The 20,623-nt window shown below is 37.6% G+C and overlaps 1 protein-coding gene and 3 non-coding genes across 4 annotated transcripts; 2 read left to right on the top strand and 2 right to left on the bottom strand.

Annotated features, from left to right (window-relative positions):
- Window positions 1–4,894: 4,894 nt before the first annotated feature.
- Window positions 4,895–4,966, bottom strand: TRNAM-CAU (transfer RNA methionine (anticodon CAU)). Its single transcript has one exon. It is a non-coding gene; the product is annotated as a tRNA-Met (tRNA).
- A 1,078-nt stretch (window positions 4,967–6,044) lies between these two features.
- Window positions 6,045–6,116, bottom strand: TRNAM-CAU (transfer RNA methionine (anticodon CAU)). Its single transcript has one exon. It is a non-coding gene; the product is annotated as a tRNA-Met (tRNA).
- Window positions 6,117–9,199: 3,083 nt separating this feature from the next.
- TRNAL-CAG (transfer RNA leucine (anticodon CAG)) lies at window positions 9,200–9,280 on the top strand. The gene has a single exon. It is a non-coding gene; the product is annotated as a tRNA-Leu (tRNA).
- Window positions 9,281–12,755: 3,475 nt separating this feature from the next.
- Window positions 12,756–14,667, top strand: LOC111796804 (uncharacterized). Its single transcript, XM_023679564.2, has 2 exons — window positions 12,756–13,391; window positions 13,924–14,667. The coding sequence occupies exons 1-2, from the start codon at window positions 12,756–12,758 to the stop codon at window positions 14,665–14,667; spliced, it is 1,380 nt and encodes a 459-aa protein (XP_023535332.2).
- The last annotated feature ends 5,956 nt before the right edge of the window (window positions 14,668–20,623 follow it).

Genomic DNA, 20,623 nt, shown 5'->3' with positions numbered 1-20,623 from the left:
GATAAATTACAGAGAGTACAAAAAAAATACAATACTACAATTAAGATAGTTTACTATATGTACAGATTTGTCCTTGTACACGCTTTCCCCTGACGACCACGACACGTCAAAACCTTCACACGCTCCTCACATATCAACCTGCAAGAGAGAAAAGAGTGAAAACAGAGAGGAAGGAAAAAATGGCTACCTGCACGTGTCACCTCCCACTAGCGATACGTGTCGCGTCTACAATCAATGGCTCCTTCGAGTTACGCAACTAAGTCGATTCAGCTCAGCTTCGACGGTTTTGACTGCTCAGAATGTGGGTTCTTGGCTCGATATAGGGTTTTTCATCAAATTCCACTGTCTCGACCATCCCAAAGCTAAAATTTATATTGTTTAAGGCAATAAGAAATTTGAGTTATTAACGAAACGAGATGAACGTTCTAATAGGAAACAACTATCGGCGATACTTGAAACAACTTCGAGGGACGGAATCCAAACGTACTCATGTTTATACAGTATTGTTAGCTCCAGGTTTTGTGCATGATATAGTATTTGTTAGCTCCAGGTATTTGACTATATGTTCTCCCTGTGGAGCATGTTTATCTACATAGAGCTAGGGTGTTAGAGTTAGGTTGGCTAGACCATGACTAAGATCAGGATGCCTCTAGTACCCTGAGCATGTTAGGATCGTGAGCAATGGTCAGAGGGTCTAGAGCCTAGTGCTCCCAGACTAAAGATCTTCATGGAGTTAGAATAGAGTAACCTGGAGCTAGAAGCCCGAATTAAGCCACCTAATTGGCCTAGGAATCCAATAAAACTCCTCATTTCCAAGAAGTATTTTTAAAATCGTGAGGTTGACGGCAATACGTAACAGGCTTAAGCGGTCAATATCTGCTAGCAGCGGGCTTGAGTTGTTACAAAATAAAATATAAAAAGATAGTGAAGATGGCTGAGTTGATCTAAGGTTCTAGTTTTAAGTACTAGTCCTAAAGGGCATTGGTTCGAAGCTCGTGTTCATATAGGGAGAAGGATCGATCACGGTAGAGTTCAGATCTTTCCCTTTGACTTGGAATGTTTAATGCTCCCTTATGATGTTGCGCATCGCATCGACCCACAAGTCTAACTTGACGTTGCTACCAAGCTTGCTATGACGTCAGCTACGATTGATCGAAGAAGTGACAAATGACACTGTTGTCTGTTCTCACTACGAAGTTGGATCCCAAGAGATATTGCCTTCAGATTCCAAGGCAATAGACGACGGCAAACATTTCTTTTCCGGAGAAAGAGTATTTTTAGAGCCGCATGTTCGCCCTTTCGACCCAACGTGTTAGCTGCTTGGTTTCTCTTTCCTATTTTATGCTCGAACTTCAAGTCGAACTCATTTAATGATGTTGCTACCAAGCTTGCTATGACGTCAGCTTCGATTGATCGAAGAAGTGACAAATGACACTGTTCTCTGTTCTCACTACGAAGTTGGATCCCAAGAGATATTGTCTTCAGACTCCAAGGCAATAGACGACCGCAAACATTTCTTTTCCAGAGAAAGTGTATTTGCATTCCGCATTATTGAGCTTTTTGATTTCATAAGCGATACGGTGGCGTTCCTCGAAAAGGACACCCCCAAGGACAAAGTCAAATGCATCCATCAATACTTCGAAAGGCTTAGAGATGTCTACCAAACCAAGGACAAGACCCCCCGTCATGGTTGCCTTTAGATCTTTGAAGGCCTTTTGACACTCGTTTGACCACACCAAGATTGGTTTTTGTTCAAAAGTTCTGTTAATGGGGCAGATTATCGTGAAAACCCTTCAACGTTTTCTAATCCCAAAAAGGATTGTTCAGTCATTGAAGTGGGGACTCTCAAATAGTGGATTGCATTTATCTTATAGCTATCCATTTTGATTTCTCCACACCTGGTGACATGCTCGAGGAAGGTGATGCATATTCTTGCAAAGTCACATCTCTCCTTTTTGACGTATAGCTGTTTTTTCCGTAACTGATCATATACTAGCTTCATGGATTAGTGTAAACAGAAAGAGAATGTTTTTTATACAATTAATTTTTTATCCAAAACATATATTCCTAAACGAAAAATTCGTGAGGTTTAACTTTTTAATTAAAATCTAAGTAATTGCAACGAAATTAATATAATCAAAGAAGAGAAAGATGTCACGTCAAATTATTGTGAGGAAATCCATTTTTTTTAAATTAATTAAGTAACTACAACCATGATTTAATATTTATTTTTAATTCTAAATTTCAACCATAGTTGAATTCTAAACGTTTCCTCTCCCATATAAAGAATATATATAAGAGACTTTGAAAAGATCATGAAAATGAAAAATCAACCAGAAATATTATTCTATCCATTTTGAGTATTATATGGGTTATGTATAATTAATATTAAATATCATATTATAAATTCATCTTTCAAATCACGTTTTGCATGCAAATATATTTTTAGAATTATGTTCATATTCGTTACCTAATCAATTGAATTGTAATTAATATGTTCTACTTTTGAATATTCTAGACCAGACTTTGAAAAGGTCTAATGTGTAGAACATGGATTACGTATTATTAATATTAAAGGTCATGTTATAAATTAGACTTTCAATTCATGCGTTAGTGTCATGGTCATGCTTGTCGAAATCATGTTGCCCATGACCACATACCCGTTACATGCCAAAACCCATGCCTTGTACTACTTTACTGCTTTCTTTTACTGCTTTCATGTTGTATTATTTCCTTCTTGTTTTCTTTAAGGGTATGATGTTTCGGCGAAATCATGGCTACGTCTGGTAGAAATGAAATGCCTCAGAATGTACTATAGGGGATGCAACTAGTTGTCGAATTCTCCATACCCGAAAAGTTATATAATGTTTAAGCCATTGTTGTTGCCTTTTTTATTGCATATGCTATATAATACTGCTCTCCATCTCTCTCTCACATTCTTGCTCCCAAAACTCTTTTTCTAAAATCTCTCTACCCCATTTTCTAAAATCTTATTTCAAATCGGGGTCGGAGGCTTGAATATACATTGTCCAACTATAGGCAACATGATAAAAAAATTGGATTAAGTGCTGAGAGTGAGTGCACACAATAGCCACATCAACTGCCAAGAAAAAGCAATTGTGACACGTTGGGTGCAAGAGGTTTTTTTTAGATTTATGTTATTTGTATTAGTTAGATCATTTAGAAATGTAAAAACATATAAGTTAAACTTCTTAATAACTAAAATTAATATGATTTAACTAAAAAAAGAAAAAAAAATGATATATTGAAAGAGAGGGTGCATTGGCAAAGTGAAGGATGGGACTCTTTGTTGTTCTTAAAATTGAAAAATCTTTCTTTCTTAGAATTGAGTGATAAACGCTTTCTACTTTTAGAAAGCAAAAACGTCTATGTTTATCCTATGAGTTGAGTTTAGTTTAGTTTATCCTATGAGTTGAGTTGTGTTTAGTATGTCTACATTTTTCAAATGTTGAATGTTTTTCGAATGTTTTCCTGTTCAACCTTTGTTCAAATGTTTTTCAAATGTTTTTCGAATGTTTTTCTGTTCAACCGTTGTTCGAATGTTTTTCGTCTCAACTTTGATACTGATCCTAATTGAACTTGGTTCAAAATCACTCGTGAAATCTTAGGAAATTTAGAGCCTCCAACATGTAGAAACTCAAGCTAGGGAGAGCAGCTTCATTCTTGTAAGTAGCGACACAAATTATAGCCAAGTAATACATGTAGGAATTGTAGGACTTGCTAGCATGCGAACTTATCTTAACTTAGGTGGTTCGAATATGCATGTTTAGAACTTAAATGAGCAAATCTAAATAGGTGGGCATGTTTGTGAAGAAAAATTACAGAAATGCCCTTTTATGAGAATGCATCTCTATTAAATGCTTTGTGGTGTACTAGAATGAAGATTGGAATATTGTGATATGTGCTCGGGGTGCTAGATGGACGTTATCTCTCCGTTGAGCATGTTTGAGTTGTATGATTAAATTGTATGCTAGATTCAGGTAGTTTACTTGTTCTATAGGATTATCCCCTTAGTAAATGAGCATGGACGTAAAGATCATAGAATATCTCTCTGATATAGCATGCATGAATCAGAGTGAGTAGAGCAGTAGAACAAGAGTGTGGTTAGTCTTTCTTCTCTATTAGGGCCAGTTTTCGATCATGGGACCTGTGGGTTATCATTTTTTAGTCTTTCTTCTCTATTAGGGCCAGTTTTCGATCAGGGGACCTGTGGGTTATCATTTTTTAGTCTTTCTTCTCTATTAGGGCCAGTTTTCGATCATGGGACCTGTGGGTTATCATTTTTTAGTCTTTCTTCTCTATTAGGGCCAGTTTTCGATCATGGGACCTGTGGGTTATCATTTTTTAGTCTTTCTTCTCTATTAGAGCCAGATCGTTGGACCTGTGGGTTAAGGGCCCTTCTTCTCTATTACAACGGTACTTATTTGAGAGTTTAATGGTCCTTAAGATCCTTGTGTTGCAACAAATGTAAATATGTATCATAGGCCGAAAAGATCTAAGGTACTTATTTGAGAGTTAATGATCCTTAAGTTGGACCTATGGGTTAAGGGCCCTTCTTCTCTATTACAACGGTACTTATTTGAGAGTTTAATGGTCCTTAAGATCCTTGTGTTGCAACAAATGTAAATATGTATCATAGGCCGAAAAGATCTAAGGTACTTATTTGAGAGTTAATGATCCTTAAGTTGGACCTATGGGTTAAGGGCCCTTCTTCTCTATTACAACGGTACTTATTTGAGAGTTTAATGGTCCTTAAGATCCTTGTGTTGCAACAAATGTAAATATGTATCATAGGCCGAAAAGATCTAAGGTACTTATTTGAGAGTTAATGATCCTTAAGACCCTTTGTTGTCATTTTTTAGTCTTTCTTCTCTATCAGAGCCAGGTTTCGATCCTGGGACCTGTGGGTTATGGGCCCACCACGCTTCCGCTGCGCCACTCTGATTTGTTAGAAAAGAGGATGAGCTATTGTGATCTGTGCTCCAGGGTGATTTATGACGAAATAGAGTGAACTAAAGAAAGAGTTGAGGAGTCAAAATAGAGTAACCTATAACGGGCTAATGATCCTTATTTTGCAACTGTTAATACGTATTATTTTTTAGTCTTTCTTCTCTATTAAAGCAAGGTTTTGATCCAAGGACCTGTGGGTTATGGGCCCACCACGCTTCCGCTGCGCCACTCTGGTTTGTTAAAAAGGAGGATGAGCTATTGTGATCTGTGCTCCAGGGTGATTTATGACGAAATAGAGTGAACTAAAGAAAGAGTTAAGGAGTCAAAATAGAGTACCCTGGAATCAAAAGCTCGTGTAGCTAGGAATGCAATAAACCTATAACGGGCCAAAGTGAATAACTAGGCCAAGCTTGTGTTGCAAGGAATGTTAATATAATATGTATCATTTTTTAGTCTTTCTCCTCTTTTAGAGCCAAGTTTCGATCCTGGGACCTGTGGGTTATGGGCCCAACACGCTTTCGCTGCGCCACTTTGATTTGTTAAAAAGGAAGATGAGCTATTGTTATCTGTGCATCAGGGTGATTTATGATGAAATATAGTGAACTAAAGAAAGAGTTGAGGAGTCAAAATAGAGTAACCTGGAACCAAAAGCTCGTGTAGCTAGGAATGCTAGCAAAGTTAATGATCCTTGTGTTGCAACAAATGTTGTTGTCATTTTTTCGTCTTTCTTCTCTATCAGAGCCAGGTTTCAATCTTGGGGCCTATGGGTTATGGGTCCACCACGCTTCCGCTGCACCACTCTGATTTGACCCGCTTCCGCTGCACCACTCTGATTTGACCCGCTTCCGCTGCACCACTCTGATTTGTTAGAAAGGAGGATGAGCTATTGTGATCTGTGCTTCGAAATAGAGTGAACTAGAGTTGAGGAGTCAAAATAGAGTAACCTGGAATCAAAAGCTCGTGTAGGAATGCAATCAACCAATAACAGGCCAAAGCGAAATAGGCCAAGCAGGTCTAAGGTACGTGTTTGAGAGTTAATGATCCTTGTGTTGCAACACAGTATCTTTCTTCTCTATCAGAGCCAGGTTTCGATCCTGGGACCTGTGGGTTATGGGCCCACCACGCTTCCGCTGCGCCACTCTGATTTGTTAGAAAGGAGGATGAGCTATTGTGATCTGTGCTCCAGGGTGATTTATGACGAAATAGAGTGAACTAAAGAAAAAGGAGTCAAAATAGAGTAACCTGGAATCAGAAGCTCGTGTAGCTAGGAAGGCAATAAACCTATAACGGGCCAAAGTGAATAAATAGGTCGAGCAAGTCCAAGGTACTTGTTTGAGAGTTAATGATCCTTATGATCCTTGTGTTGCAACAAATGTCAATATGTATCATTTTTTAATCTTTCTTCACTATCAGAGCCAGATTTCATTCTTGGGACCTATGGGTTATGGGTCCACCACGCTTCCGCTGCGCACTCTGATTTGATAGAAAGGAGAATGAGCTATTGTGATCTGTGCTCCATGGTGATTTATGACGAAATAGAGTGAACTAAAAGAAAGAGTTGAGGAGTCAAAATAGAGTAACTTGGAATCAAAAGCCCGTGTAACTAGGAATGGAATAAACCTATAACGGGCCAAAGTGAATAAATAGGCCGAGCAGGTCTAAGGTACTTGTGTTCGAGAGTTAATGATCCTTATGATCCTTGTGTTGGAACAAATGTCAATATGTATCATTTTTTTGTCTTTCTTCTCTATTAGAGCCAAGTTTCGATCCTGGGACCTGTGGGTTATGGGCCCACCACGCTTCCGCTGCGCCACTCTGATTTGTTAGAAAGGAGGATGAGCTATTGTGATCTGTGCTCCAGGGTGATTTATGACGAAATAGAGTGAACTAAAGAAAAAGGAGTCAAAATAGAGTAACCTGGAATCAGAAGCTCGTGTAGCTAGGAAGGCAATAAACCTATAACGGGCCAAAGTGAATAAACAGGTCGAGCAAGTCCAAGGTACTTGTTTGAGAGTTAATGATCCTTATGATCCTTGTGTTTTGCAACAAATGTCTATATGTATCATTTTTTAATCTTTCTTCACTATCAGAGCCAGATTTCGATCTTGGGACTTGTGGGTTATGGGTCCACCACGCTTCCGCTGCGCCACTCTGATTTGATAGAAAGGAGAATGAGCTATTGTGATCTGTGCTCCATGGTGATTTATGACGAAATAGAGTGAACTAAAAGAAAGAGTTGAGGAGTCAAAATAGAGTAACTTGGAATTAAAAGCCCGTGTAGCTAGGAATGGAATAAACCTATAACGGGCCAAAGTGAATAAATAGGCCGAGCAGGTCTAAGGTACTTGTTCGAGAGTTAATGATCCTTATGATCCTTGTTGTTGGAACAAATGTCAATATGTATCATTTTTTTGTCTTTCTTCTCTATTAGAGCCAAGTTTCGATCCTGGGACTTGTGGGTTATGGGCCCACCACACTTTCGCTGCGCCACTCTGATTTGTTAGAAAGGAGGATGAGCTATTGTGATCTGTGTTCCAGGGTGATTTATGACGAAATAGATTGAACTAAAGAAAGAGTTGATGAGTCAAAATAGAGTAACCTGGAATCAAAAGCTCGTGTAGCTAGGAATGCAATAAACCTATAACGGGCCAAAGTGAATAAATAGGTCGAGCAGGTCTAAGGTACTTGTTTGAGAGTTAATGATCCTTGTTTTGCAACAAATGTCATTGTATCATTTTTTAGTCTTTCTTCTCTATCAGAGCCAGGTTTCAATCCTGGGACCTATGAGTTATGGGCCCAACACACTTCGCTTTCCTATCTAGCGTGTTTATCTACACAGAGCTAGGATGTAAGAGTTAGGTTGGTTATATAATGGCTTAGGTCAAGATGCGTACACTAGACTAAGCACCTTAGGATCGTGGCTACGTTAAGAGGAAATAGACCCTATTACTCGAGGACTAAAGAAAGAGTCGAATAGTTAAAATAGAGTAACTTGAAACCAAAAGCTCGTGTTAAGCAACCTAGCTGGCCTAGGAATCCAATAAACCTCGTCAACTCCTAGACATTCCAGGAATAAAGAGAGAGTCGAGGAGTCAAAAAAGAGTAATCTAGACCCAAAAGCTTTTTGAAAGGGCATGGGTTTGAATCCCATTTTTAATAAGCAATGTATCGATGGTGGGCGGCAATCTATAAAGCTTAGGATTCATATCACACGCTCTTCCTTTCAAATTTTAAATGTCATTATAAAATAATTTTTTCTTTCACAGCCAGATTCCAATCTTGTTTGCTTGTATTGTGCACGATAGAGTATGTATTAGCTCCAAGTGTTTGACAGTGTGTTCTCCCTATCAAGCGTGTTTATCTACACAAAGCTGGGGGTGTAAGAGTTAGGTTGGTTATACGATGACTTAGGTCAAGATGCATACACTAGACTAAGCACCTTAGGATCGTGGCGATGTTAAGAGGAAATAGACTCTATTACTCCAGGACTAAAGAAAGAGTCACGTTTTTATTCCGTTAGATAAAAGGGGTTGGGAACGCCGCCCTATCTAATATAATATATATTTTCAGATAGATGTCTTTTGAAAAAGATAGTAGTCAAATTTTGTCTATCAATTTTGAAGTGTCAAATTTTGTCTATCAATTTTGAAGTCTTTCTTCGGTATTAGAGCCAAGTTTCAATCTAGGGACATGTGGGTTATAGGCCCACCACGCTTCCGCTACGACACTCTAATTTGTTAGAAATGAGGATGCACTATTGCGATCTGTGCTCCAGGGTGATTTAAGGATGTTATCTTGCCGTTGAGCTTGTTTGCTTGTATTGTGCATGATACAGTATGTGTTAGCTCCTGGTGTTTGACAGTGTGTTCTCCCTATCTAGCTTGTTTATCTGCACAGAGCTAGGGTGTAAGAGTTAGGTTGGTTATATGATGACTTAGGTCAAGATGCGTACACTAGACTAAACACCTTAGGATCGTGGCGACATTAAGAGGGTCTAGACCCTACAAGTCCAAAACTAAAGAAAGAGACGAAGAGTCAGAATAGAGTGACCTGGAGCCAAAATCTTGTGTGAAGCAACCTAGCTGGCCTAGGAATCCAATAAACCTCTTCAACTCCTAGACATGATCAAGTTGCATTTAAAACCGTGAGATTGACGACGATGCATCAGTACCTAAAAGTGGATAATATATGCTAGCAGCGATTTGTAGCTGTTACAAAAATATAAATAGTCAAGATGGCCGAGTTGGTCTAAGGCGCCAGTTTCAGGTACTGGTCCGAAAGGGCATGGGTTCAAATCCCATTCTTGACATTATATTCTTTAGTGTGAGATTTGGGAAAGATTGGAGAGGTATAATGCACAACATTTTAAAAAATGGTGAGGCTTGCATATGTAGTGAGCAATGTAGCGGTGGGCGGCGTAAAACTGTTTTATCTATCAATATTAATGTCTTGTCTTCTGCATTAGAGCTAGGTTAGAGTAACCTGGAATCAAAAGCTCGTGTAGCTATGAATGCAATAAACCCATAACGGGCCAAAGCGAATAAATAGGCCAAGCAAGTCTAAAGTACTTGTTTGAGAGTTAATGATCCTTGTTTTGCAAGGACTGTAGCGGTGGGCGGCGTAAAACTGTTTTATCTATCAATATTAATGTCTTGTCTTGTAGCGGTGGGCGCGTAAAACTGTTTTATCTATCAATATTAATGTCTATCTATCAATATTAATGTCTTGTCTTCTGCATTAGAGCTAGGTTAGAGTAACCTGGAATCAAAAGCTCGTGTAGCTATGAATGCAATAAACCCATAACGGGCCAAAGCGAATAAATAGGCCAAGCAAGTCTAAAGTACTTGTTTGAGAGTTAATGATCCTTGTTTTGCAAGGACTATCAATATGTATCATTTTTTAGTCTTTCTTCTCTATCAGAGCCAGGTTTCAATCCTGGGACCTGTGGGTTATGGGCCCACCACGCTTCCGCTGCGCCACTCTGATTTGTTAGAAAGGAGGATGAGCTATTTTGATCTGTGCTCCAGGGTGATTTATGACGAAATAGAGTGAACTAAAGAAAGAGTTGGGGAGTCAAAAACTCGTGTAGCTAGGAATGCAATAAACCTATAACGGGCGAAAGTGAATAAATAGGCCGAGTAGGTCTAAAGTACATTGTTTGAGAGTTCATGATCCTTATGCTCCTTGTGTTGCAACAAATGGCAATATGTATCACTTTTTAGTCTTTCTTCTCTATTAGAGCCAGGTTTCGATTCTGGGACCTGTGGGTTATGGGCCCACCACGCTTCCGCTGCCACTCTAATTTGATAGAAAGGAGGATGAGCTATTGTGATCTGTGCTCCAAGGTGATTTATGACGAAATAGAGTGAACTAAAGAAAGAGTTGAGGAGTCAAAATAGAGTAACCTGGAATCAAAAGCTCGTGTAGCTAGGAATGCAATAAACCTATAACGGGCCAAAGTGAATAAATATGCCGAGCAGGTCTAAGGTACTTGTTTGAGAGTTAATGATCCTTATGCTCCTTGTGTTGCATAACGAGTTATGGGCCCACCACGCTTCTGCTGCGCCACTCTGATTTGTTAGAAAAGAGGATGAGCTATTGTGATCTATGCTCTAGGGTGATTTATGGATACTATCTTCCAGTTGAGCTTGTTTGCTTGTATTGTGCATGATAAAGTATGTTTTAGCTCCAGGTGGTTGACAGTGTGTTCAACCTATCTAGCGTGTTTATCTACACAAAGTTGGGGGTGTAAGAGTTAGGTTGGTTATACGATGACTTAGGTCAAGATGCATACACTAGACTAAGCACCTTAGGATCGTGGCGACGTTAAGAGGAAATAGACTCTATTACTCCAGGACTAAAGAAAGAGTCAAGGTGTCAAAATAGAGTAACCTGGAACCAAAAGCTTGTGTTAAGCAACCTAGCTAGCCTAGGAATCCTATAAACCTCTTCAACTCCAAGACATGACCAAGATGCATTTTAAAACCGTGAAGGTGACGACGATGCATAACGGGCCAAAGTGGATTATATATGCTAGAAGTAATTTGTATATGTTACAAATAAAAAAATAGTCAAGATTACAAAGCTAGTCTAAGTTTCCAGTTTCAGGTACTGTTCCGAAACAACTCTTTATTTGGAGATGAATTAAAAGATGCTCCTGAATAAAAAATTTAGGATTCAATCGGACTGTTCACGCTGAGGATTATAATATCCCCAATATCTTTTGCTGAATTTATAGAATTATTATTATTCTTGGATTTGTGATTCTGCTTCCTCTTTAGTCTTGTACAATCGGTCCGAAAGTGATCTTTTTCTCCAAAACTCCAACACATCACGTTTGGTCTGTTTGGAAAATTTTCAAGGTTCTTTGATTTTGATCAACCTTTGTTTGGGCCCTTTGATCTACTTCTTTCCCTTTGGTCAATGCTGAGTGCACTATGAGAAGAATCCTCAATTTCTTGTTTGCGAATACTTTCGTTGTGAACTACATCTCAGATTTCATCGAACTTCAGTTTCTCAGATCCTCGGGAACTGTTGGTCACGATAACAACAGTATCCCACGACTCGGGTAAAGTTGACATCAGAATCAGTGTTTCAATTTCATCCTCAATATTAATTTCCACATAACTCAATTGACTTACAATCATGTTGTACTCATTTATGTGATCAGCAACAGATCCACTTTCAGACATTTGTAGATTGAACAATCTCCGCATCAAATACACCATGTTCATAGCCAACGATTTTTCATACATACTCGACATCGTCTTCAACAGATCTGACATTGTCTTCTCCTTAATGATGTTGAACGCTACGTTTCTGGATAGCGTCAACCAGATCAACCCTAGGGCCTAACGATCCTAGAGCTTCCATTGCTCCGTGGTCATGGTATCTGGCTTCACCTCCAACAAGGGTTCGTTAAAATCTTTTTGGTACTGATAATCTTCAATTTGCATCTTCCGGAAACTGAAATTGGATCCATCAAACTTCTCAATTGCAATCTTTGAACTTTCCATCTCTCAAATCGTGGTGAATCTCACCTAGCTCTGATACCAATTGTTAGAATTGCACAACAACGAACACACTCGATCAAGATGAACCCAAAAAAAAAAAAATAGGAGAGTGAAAATGCATGGAAGAATATTGGCTAAAGAATTTGTATTGATGACATTAGATATGCACTACCCAAGAGTTATAATATGGTTTTAGTTTACTATATAACATTAACTCATATAACACCTATTAGATATAAATATTTACTATATAACATCACTTTCCTTTTTAATTACAAAGAAAAGGTTGACTGAAAACTATTTTGAAATAAATATAAGGGTAAAAATGAGACGGTTCTATCTCTAAATCTAACAAGTGTGTGATATAATTTAACTTAATCAAACCACGAGAGTTATTATCCTTATCGATGAGAAACGATAACATCCCAATAAAATTATGTGAAATAATTAATGATATATACTTCTATCCATGATTCAACAAATAAGCTTCCTTCCGTTTGCTTCACATCCACTTAAACTAGGATGGTGACACTTTGGTGTCACTCTCGAGTGAAAGTATAAATAATGATTTTTTTCTTCTTGGAATTGAGGGCAATAATTAGACTATTTTTTAAATTCAAAAGGTCAACTTATTTATAGTTGAGAGCCTCAACATCTATTAAAAATAAATAAATAATCAACAAAATCATATAAATAAAATATAGTATTTTTAATGTTGGCTTATAAATTCTATGTGAAAAACCCAATTGGAAGTAAGTTAGAGAAACAATAATGGAGGCAAATGGAGAAAACAACGAACTTAGATTAGCCATTTCCTCTTTTGAAGAAAGTAAAAGAAAGCTCTATGAAGCTTCAAAGATTGGGTCCATTCAAAGCTTGAAGACACTAATACAAGGCAACCCAAATATCATTCAAAGAGTTCTAATCTCCTCTTCCAACATTGAAAGTCCATTGCATGTCTCAGTTTTGCATCGCCATCTTGAATTCACTCGATATTTATTGAATCTCGAGCCTAAACTTGCTGGAGAAGTTGATGACCTACAAAGGACACCTCTCCACTTGGCTTCTGAAAATGGAACAGTCGAGATTGTTCAAGCTTTGCTGGAGAAGAACACAAGCACTTGCATGGTACGTGATTTGAATGGGTGGATTCCTCTCCACCATGCCGTGATCAATGGAAGAATTGATATCATGCAACGGTTGATCATTGCGAGGTCAAGATCTCCATGGATTAAGCTTCACAATGGTCAAACTGTTCTTCATTTATGCGTAAAACACAACCACTTGGAAGCTCTTAAGTTTTTTATCACAATGATTAAAGATCCCCAAGACTATGGATTCCTCAACCAAGGCGATGAGAATGAAAATACCATTTTAGATTTTTCTATGATATTAAGACGAATTGAGGTATGTTCTTATAAATGAATTGGTTGGTTGAAGAAATACTAAGTTCTTATTTGATTATCTCATGAAACTGAAAATTATTATCCAGAGTTTACATAGGTATCAAATAGGTCTCTCTCCTAACAATTCTATAGAGCCCTCAAACTACCTCCCGTTAATCGAGGTTCGATTCCTTCTCTAGAGTCCTCGAACAAACTACACCATTTGTTCTCAACACTTGAGTTACTTTTGACTACACCTTCGAGGGTAACTTCTTTGTTCGACATTTGAGGATTCTATTGACATGGCTAGATTAAGGTCATGGCTTTGATACCATGTTAGGAATCAAGGATCTCCACAATTGTATGATATTGTCCACTTTGAGCATAGGCTCTCGTGGCTTTGCTTTGGGCTTCCCCCAAAGGCCTCATACCAACGGAGATGTATTCCTTAATCATAAACCCACGATTCTTCCCTGAATTAGCCCATGTGGGACTCCCTCCCAACAATCCTCAACACTATCATGATATAAACAAATTGAATTTAAATTGTGCAGATAGTACAATATTTATTGTCTATTCCGGGAATAAAAACTGGAACAAATACGGCAAAGAACCTCGCTACCTCAAATGAGAAGGAATCACCAAGTAGAACTCAAGAACAATGCGATAAAAAGCTATCGATATCACTTACATTCAGAAAGTTTATAAGAAGTTTATGGATGAAGAACCTTGAATACAAAGGTGATTGGTTTCAAGATGTGCAAGGCACAATGATGCTGGTTGCAACGGTGATTGCAACAGTGGCTTTTCAAGGTGCAATCAACCCTCCCGGCGGTGTTTGGCAAGAAGACATTCCTTTCAACTCCAATAGCACTATTCATCGTTTGTTTCATAGTAGCAATACTTTGAAAACATTTATAGCAGGAACCGCCGTAATGGCCTACCCAACTTCAGACCAAGGAAATTCATACACTGGTTACTTGGTTACAAATTCTATCTCATTCTTTGCATCAATATGTGTGATTATGTTCATCATAGGTCGATTGCCTTTGAAAAATAGGATTTGTGCATGGATGTTAACGGTAACCATGTGCATTGCCATTGCCTCCTTATCACAAAGCTACTTGCTGGGAGTTTGGATGGTAAATGTCTCATATAGAAAATCTGATGCTTTAAAAATTGCATGGTACATTTCGCTTGCAACGGTGGGAGCGGTTTTTCTTTGTTGTATTATAATTCCCTTCCTTCTTTTAGTGGTGAAGCTTCTCGTTTGGGCAGTAAAAAGGTCAAAATTTTGACTTTGAGAGGGTTAAAAGGTTAAATATTTTGGATATGGATTATTTGTGGTGGTTTGTGTATTCACAATTGGGAAAATACATTGTGTATGTTATCTTATTCAAATGTTTGTGTTGTAAAAAATAGCCCGAAGTGTTGAGAGCAAGAAAATACATTGAAGTGAATGAAATATCCAACCGTTTTGTGTTTCCTTAGTTGTACATTGTGTCACACTCTGGCTCGGGCAATAATTAACTCTCTCCCCTTTTATTTTAAAATTTTAAATTGTGGAATTTTATTGAGAGTTATAGGGACGAATTTTAAGATGAGGTCAAGGAACAAAATGTTTAGAAAAATCACAAGAACTCAAGATAAATAGGTAAGGACCCTACAGTTGCATAAAGTTGCTACTATCATCTTAATCTAAGTTCATAGGCAGAATATAACTCTTAAAACATGATCATTTAAACCATAAACTTTCACCATAAACATACTTTATCGTTGAAACATTGCTATGGTTTTACGTGTTCAAAAAGTAATTCAGAAGTAAAATTGAAAACTATAATGAAATAAATTTTAAACATGAAATGCATAACAAAGGATTAGAGTATCCCTAATATCTTCATCTAAATTCTCAAAAATATTATCCTCTTCGGATTTGTCATTTATGTTTCTTTGATTTTTCATTGGATACTAGTTGTTAGAATCAACCACTTGTACACTCGATCTAGATGAATAACACGAAAAACAAGAGAGAAAATGAAAAGAGAAATATATGTGGCAAAATTGAGATTGTAACTCCACGACCGCTGGAAGTTTATATTGATGACTTCTAATATGATCAATTACAGAGAGTACAAAAAATTCAATAATTACAATTTAAGAAGAATACCAAAAAAGAATATATATGGTTTAGTTTACTGTGAAGTTATTTACTCTACATAGTTATTTAGTTATTTACCGTAAAGATCACAAAAAAAAAAAAAACTCGGTTTCCAGAAAAGGCAGGAGAATTCCAGTGAGGCGCCGGAATTCTCACACCCTCCTTGTACACGCTTTCCCCTGATGCCCACGACACGTCAAAACCTTCACACGCTCCTCACATATCAACCTGCAAGAGAGAAAAGAGTGAAAATAGAGAGGAAGGAAAAAATGGCTACCTGCACATGTGTCACCTCCCACTTGCGAAACGTGTCGCTTCTACAATCAATGGATCCTTCGACTTACGCAAATGAATTCATTCGGCTCGGCTTGGCTTCGGCAGTTCTGACTGCTTAGAATGTGGGTTCTTGGCTCGATATAAGGGTTTTCATCAAATTCCACTGTCTCGAACCATCCCAAAGCTAAAATTTATATTGTTTAAGGCAATAAGAAATTTGAGTTATTAACGAAACGAGATGAACTTTCTAATAGGAAACAACTAGCGGCGATACTTGGAGAAACTTTGAAGGACGAAATTCAAATGAACTCATGTTTATACAATATTTGTTAGCTCCCGGTATTGTGGATGATATAGTATTTGTTAGCTCCAGGTATTTGACTATGTGTTCTCCCTGTGGAGTATGTTTATCTACACAGAGCTAGGTGTTAGAGTTAGGTTGGCTAGACCATGACTAAGATCAGGATGCCTCTAGTAGCCTGAGCACGTTAGAATCGTGAGCAACGGTTAGAGGGTCTAGACCCTAGGTCTCCTAGACTAAAGATCTTCGTGGAGTCAGAATAGAGTAACCTGGAGCTAGAAGACGGAATTAAGCAACCTAACTGGCCTAGGAATCCAATAGACCTCCTCATCAACTAGATGTGACCAAGATGTTTTTTTAAAATCGTGAAGTTGACAACAATACGTAACAAGCCCAAGCGGACAATATCTGCTAGCGGCGGGCTTGAGTTGTTATAAAATAAAATTTAAAAAGATGGTCGAGCTGGTCTAAGGCGCTAGTTTTAGGTACTATTTCGAAAGGGCATGGGTTCAAATCCCATTCTTAACGTGAGATTTTTTTTATTGTGAGATTCGATAATGATGTTTTTTTTGGAGGTTTGACTTGTATCATATGACATTTTTACTCGCCATATGTTATACAGACCCTTTCCTTCTAAGAAATAGGTTCTAGAAAACTTGACATGATTTCATCGGATAATACAAATAGAAAAATACAATAGTAAAACAATACAACATAAAAGAAGATAAAGTGCTTGGCATGTCATGGGCATGCGGCTATGGGAAACACGTCCTAGACAATCATGACAATGACATCCTCCCCCACCTAAATGGTTGACGTCCTTGTCAACCGTCTATGTTTGAAATCTTCAATGTGGATCGCGTCAGAGTTCAAATCCCAACTAATTTCATCTATAGGAATATTTTTCCATTGGACTTGGAATTCTTGAATGCTCCGTACAAGTCTTCTGACTTTTCTAACCCTGTTGGCTAGGATCAACAATAGCTTTGTTATAGGTGTTCCCTTCTGATGTTGCGCATCAACCCACTAATCTTACTTGACTGAATGTGGGCTAGCATTCTCTGGGCCACATGTTCGCCCTTTCGACTCAACGTGTCGGCCGCTTGGTTACTCTTTCCTATTTATGTTCGAACTTGAAGTCGAACTCATTTAATAATTCTTGCTTGAGAGAGTGTATTTCCTTTCCGCATTATTGAGCTTCTTGCTTCATCGATACGGTGGCGTTCCTTGAAAAGGACACCCCCAAGGACAAAGTCAGATGCATCCATCAATACTTCAAAAGGCTTAGAGACGTCTGCCAAACTAAGGACAAGACCCCTCGTCATGGTTGTCTTTAGATCTTTGAAGTTCTTTTGACACTCGTTTGACCACAACCAAGATTGGTTTTTGTTCAAAAGTTCTATTAATGGGGCGGATTATTGTGAAAACCAACGAACTACCTATAGTAGTTTGCTAATCCTGAAAATGATCGTTCAGTCACTAAAGTGGGGACTCTCCAATCCTGGATAGCATTAATCTTATCACTATCCATTTTGATTTCTCAACACTTGATGATGTGCCCAAGGAAAGTGATGCATGTTCGTGCGAAGTCACATATCTTCTTCTTGACTTATAGCTAATTCTTTCGTAACTTATCAAATACTAGCTTTCTCGATTGAGGTAAATAGAGAGATAATGTTTGTATGGTTTAATTTTTAATTAAAATCTAAGTAATTGCAACTAAATTAATATGATCAAAGAAGAGAAAGATGTGACAGAAATCAATTTTTAAAAAATTAATTAATTAATTAACTAACTAACTACAATCATGGTTTAATATTTATTTTTAATTCTAAATTTCAACCCTGATTTAATTCTAAATGTTTCCTCTCCCACATAAACAATACATATAAGAGACTTTGAAAAGATGATGAAAATGAAAAAATCAACAAGAAATCATTTTTCTCAACATTATTCTATCCATTTTGAGTATTATATGGGTTATGTATAATTAATATTAAATATCATATTATAAATTAATCTTCCAAATCACGTTTTGCATGCAAGTATATTTTTATAATTATGTTCATATTCGTTGCATAATCAATTGAATTGTAATTAATATGTTCTACTTTGGAATATTTAAAATCTAGACTAGACTTTGAAAAGGTCTAAGAAAATAAGAAATTCAATGAGAGAATGTTTCGTAGCATTATTTTATCCATTTTGTGTAGAACATTGATTATGTATTACTAATATTAAAGGCCATGTTATAAATTAGACTTTCAATCGACGCGTTGTGTCACAGTCTTGCTTGTCCAAGGCATGTTGCCTATGATGGCATGCCTGTTACACGCCGAAACCCTTGCCTTGTACTATTTTACTGCTATCTTTTACTACTTTCATCCTGTATTATTTCCTTCTTGTTTTCTTTAAGTGTATGACGTTTCGGCGAAATCATGGCTACGTCTGGTAGACATGAAATGCTTCAAAATGTACTATAGGGGATATGACTAGTTGTAAAATTCTGCATATCTGAAAAGTTATATACGGTTTAAACCGTTGTTGTTGTGTTTTTGCTTACAAGCTATATAATACTACTCTCAATCTCTCTCTCATTCTTGCTTTCAAAACTCTTTTTCCAAAACCTCTCTTCCCCGTTTTCTAAAATCTTATTTTTAAATCAGGACCCTAGTCTTGAATATACGTTGTCCAACTATAGGCAACGTGATCTGAAGTTGGCTTGATTCACTCCGTGCGGAGAGTGAGTGCCGCATATTCGCCAAATCTGCAGCCAAGAAAAGGCAATTGTGACAAGTTGAGTGAAGTGGCTTTTTTCCATTTATGTTCTTTTTATTAGTTAAATCCTTTATAAATGTAAAAACATATAATTTAAACTTCTTAATAACTAAAATGAATATCATTTAACTAAAAAAAAGAAAAAAAAAAACTTATATATTTGAACAATTGTGAGGGTGTGAGGGTGAAGATCATATAATCTAACTATGTAGATTGTATTAATCTCTAATAAATAGTATTTTTATGTGAGATCTCATGTCAGTTGAACAGGGGAATGAAACATTTTTTACCAGGTGTGGAAACCTCTTCCTAGCAAACACATTTTAAAACCGTGAGACTAACGGCTATACGTAATGTGTCAAAGCAGACAATATCTGATGGTAGTGGGTTTGAGCTACTATAAATGATATCAGAGCCAGACACTTGACGGTGTGCCAACAAACAATATCTGCTGCCAGTCATACTATTTTTTAAGGGTTTGAGGAGGCCCTCAACTAATCACATGAAGAAAAAAGAAAAAAAAAAAAAAAAGAAAAAAAAAGATTTGTTCGACTTAGGCGAGAGGAGGCTGACTTGATTATAGTCCTTCACAGTCAACTCACAGCAGGCAGAGGGCTACATTTGGGGTGCTAGATTTGTTCGATTTAGCCAAGAACCTAGAAAGAACAAATATGAGTTCTATGGGTTTTAGGTCTAAATTCTTCTCCAAATTCGTGTGCATATTAAGGAAATTGTCTCTGTCATTTTAGTATGTCCATCTTGAAGTAATTTCCCACACTTTTTGTGAAGGAATTCGAAGTCCAACCACGTTGGAAGTAGGAGTTTTGGGACGCCTCCAAGAACGGTAAGAAAGTTGATTTTAGGCAACTTTGATCTTGAATAACTTTAAGTATATTTGATTTAAAATTTCAAGAAAAATATCTTCATGTAGATGGAATATAACTCTAGAACTTCGGGAAGAAATCAAATATTGATAAATTTTTTAGGAAAAAATATAAAAATATAAAAAAGTTAGAAAACTCATCAGAATCTGGAAATCGTGATTGTGCAAGCGAAACAAGGTAGGACGTGTGTTGCTCAATACATGGAGAGTCCCGACTGGCACACAAGTCGACACGTGGTACATTGCGGGTGGAGCAATGCAGCTGGGCACAAAGGTGATGCATAACAGTCCAACCCACAAGCCAACCTAACTACATACCTGACTCGCTTGATCAACCCACGAGCCGCACCTGCATTTGACGACCTTACCTGGCTCGAGTGCGACATGTGTCAACTGAGGAAAAACCAAGGAAAATTCGTTTGTCGCAGAATGGGATCGCTCGCTGTCTGACCCTAGCCTGCCAATCAGCTGCTAACACGTGGCGTCCTTGAGGCACATCTTTTCTACCCATTCCGGCATGTGACACCTGCGCGTGAGGCGCGTGAGTTTCTTGTGCAATGTCTTTTTTATGCGTTCAACCTCTGTTTGATTGGTTTTCGTCTCAACTTTGATATTGATCCTAATTGAATTTGGTTTAGAACCACCATTGAGATTTCACGAAATTTAGACCCTCCAACATGTAGAAACTCAAGCTAGGGAGAGCAGTTTCATCCAAGTAGTAGCGACACAAAATTATAGCCAAGTAATACATGTAGGAAACGCTTGGACGTGCTAGCATGCGAGGTTATCTTAACTTAGGTCATTGGAATATGCATGTTTAGAATTTAAATGAGAAAATATGAATAGGTGTGCATGTTT

This window comes from Cucurbita pepo, chromosome 6, assembly GCF_057944985.1.
Source record: "Cucurbita pepo subsp. pepo isolate OVF chromosome 6, ASM5794498v1, whole genome shotgun sequence".
NCBI classification, from domain to species: Eukaryota; Viridiplantae; Streptophyta; class Magnoliopsida; order Cucurbitales; family Cucurbitaceae; genus Cucurbita; species Cucurbita pepo.
Note: the sequence above shows the minus strand (reverse complement) of the source record. Positions and strands in the feature narration are given on the sequence as shown.

What these genes read in the sequence shown, in the direction of transcription:
- LOC111796804 (XM_023679564.2), top strand. Translation starts at nt 12,756, where the DNA reads ATGGAGGCAAATGGAGAAAACAACGAACTTAGATTAGCCATTTCCTCT. An exon ending in TGATATTAAGACGAATTGAG is followed by an intron (nt 13,392 to 13,923) that starts GTATGTTCTTAT and finishes TAAATTGTGCAG; the next exon opens with ATAGTACAATATTTATTGTC.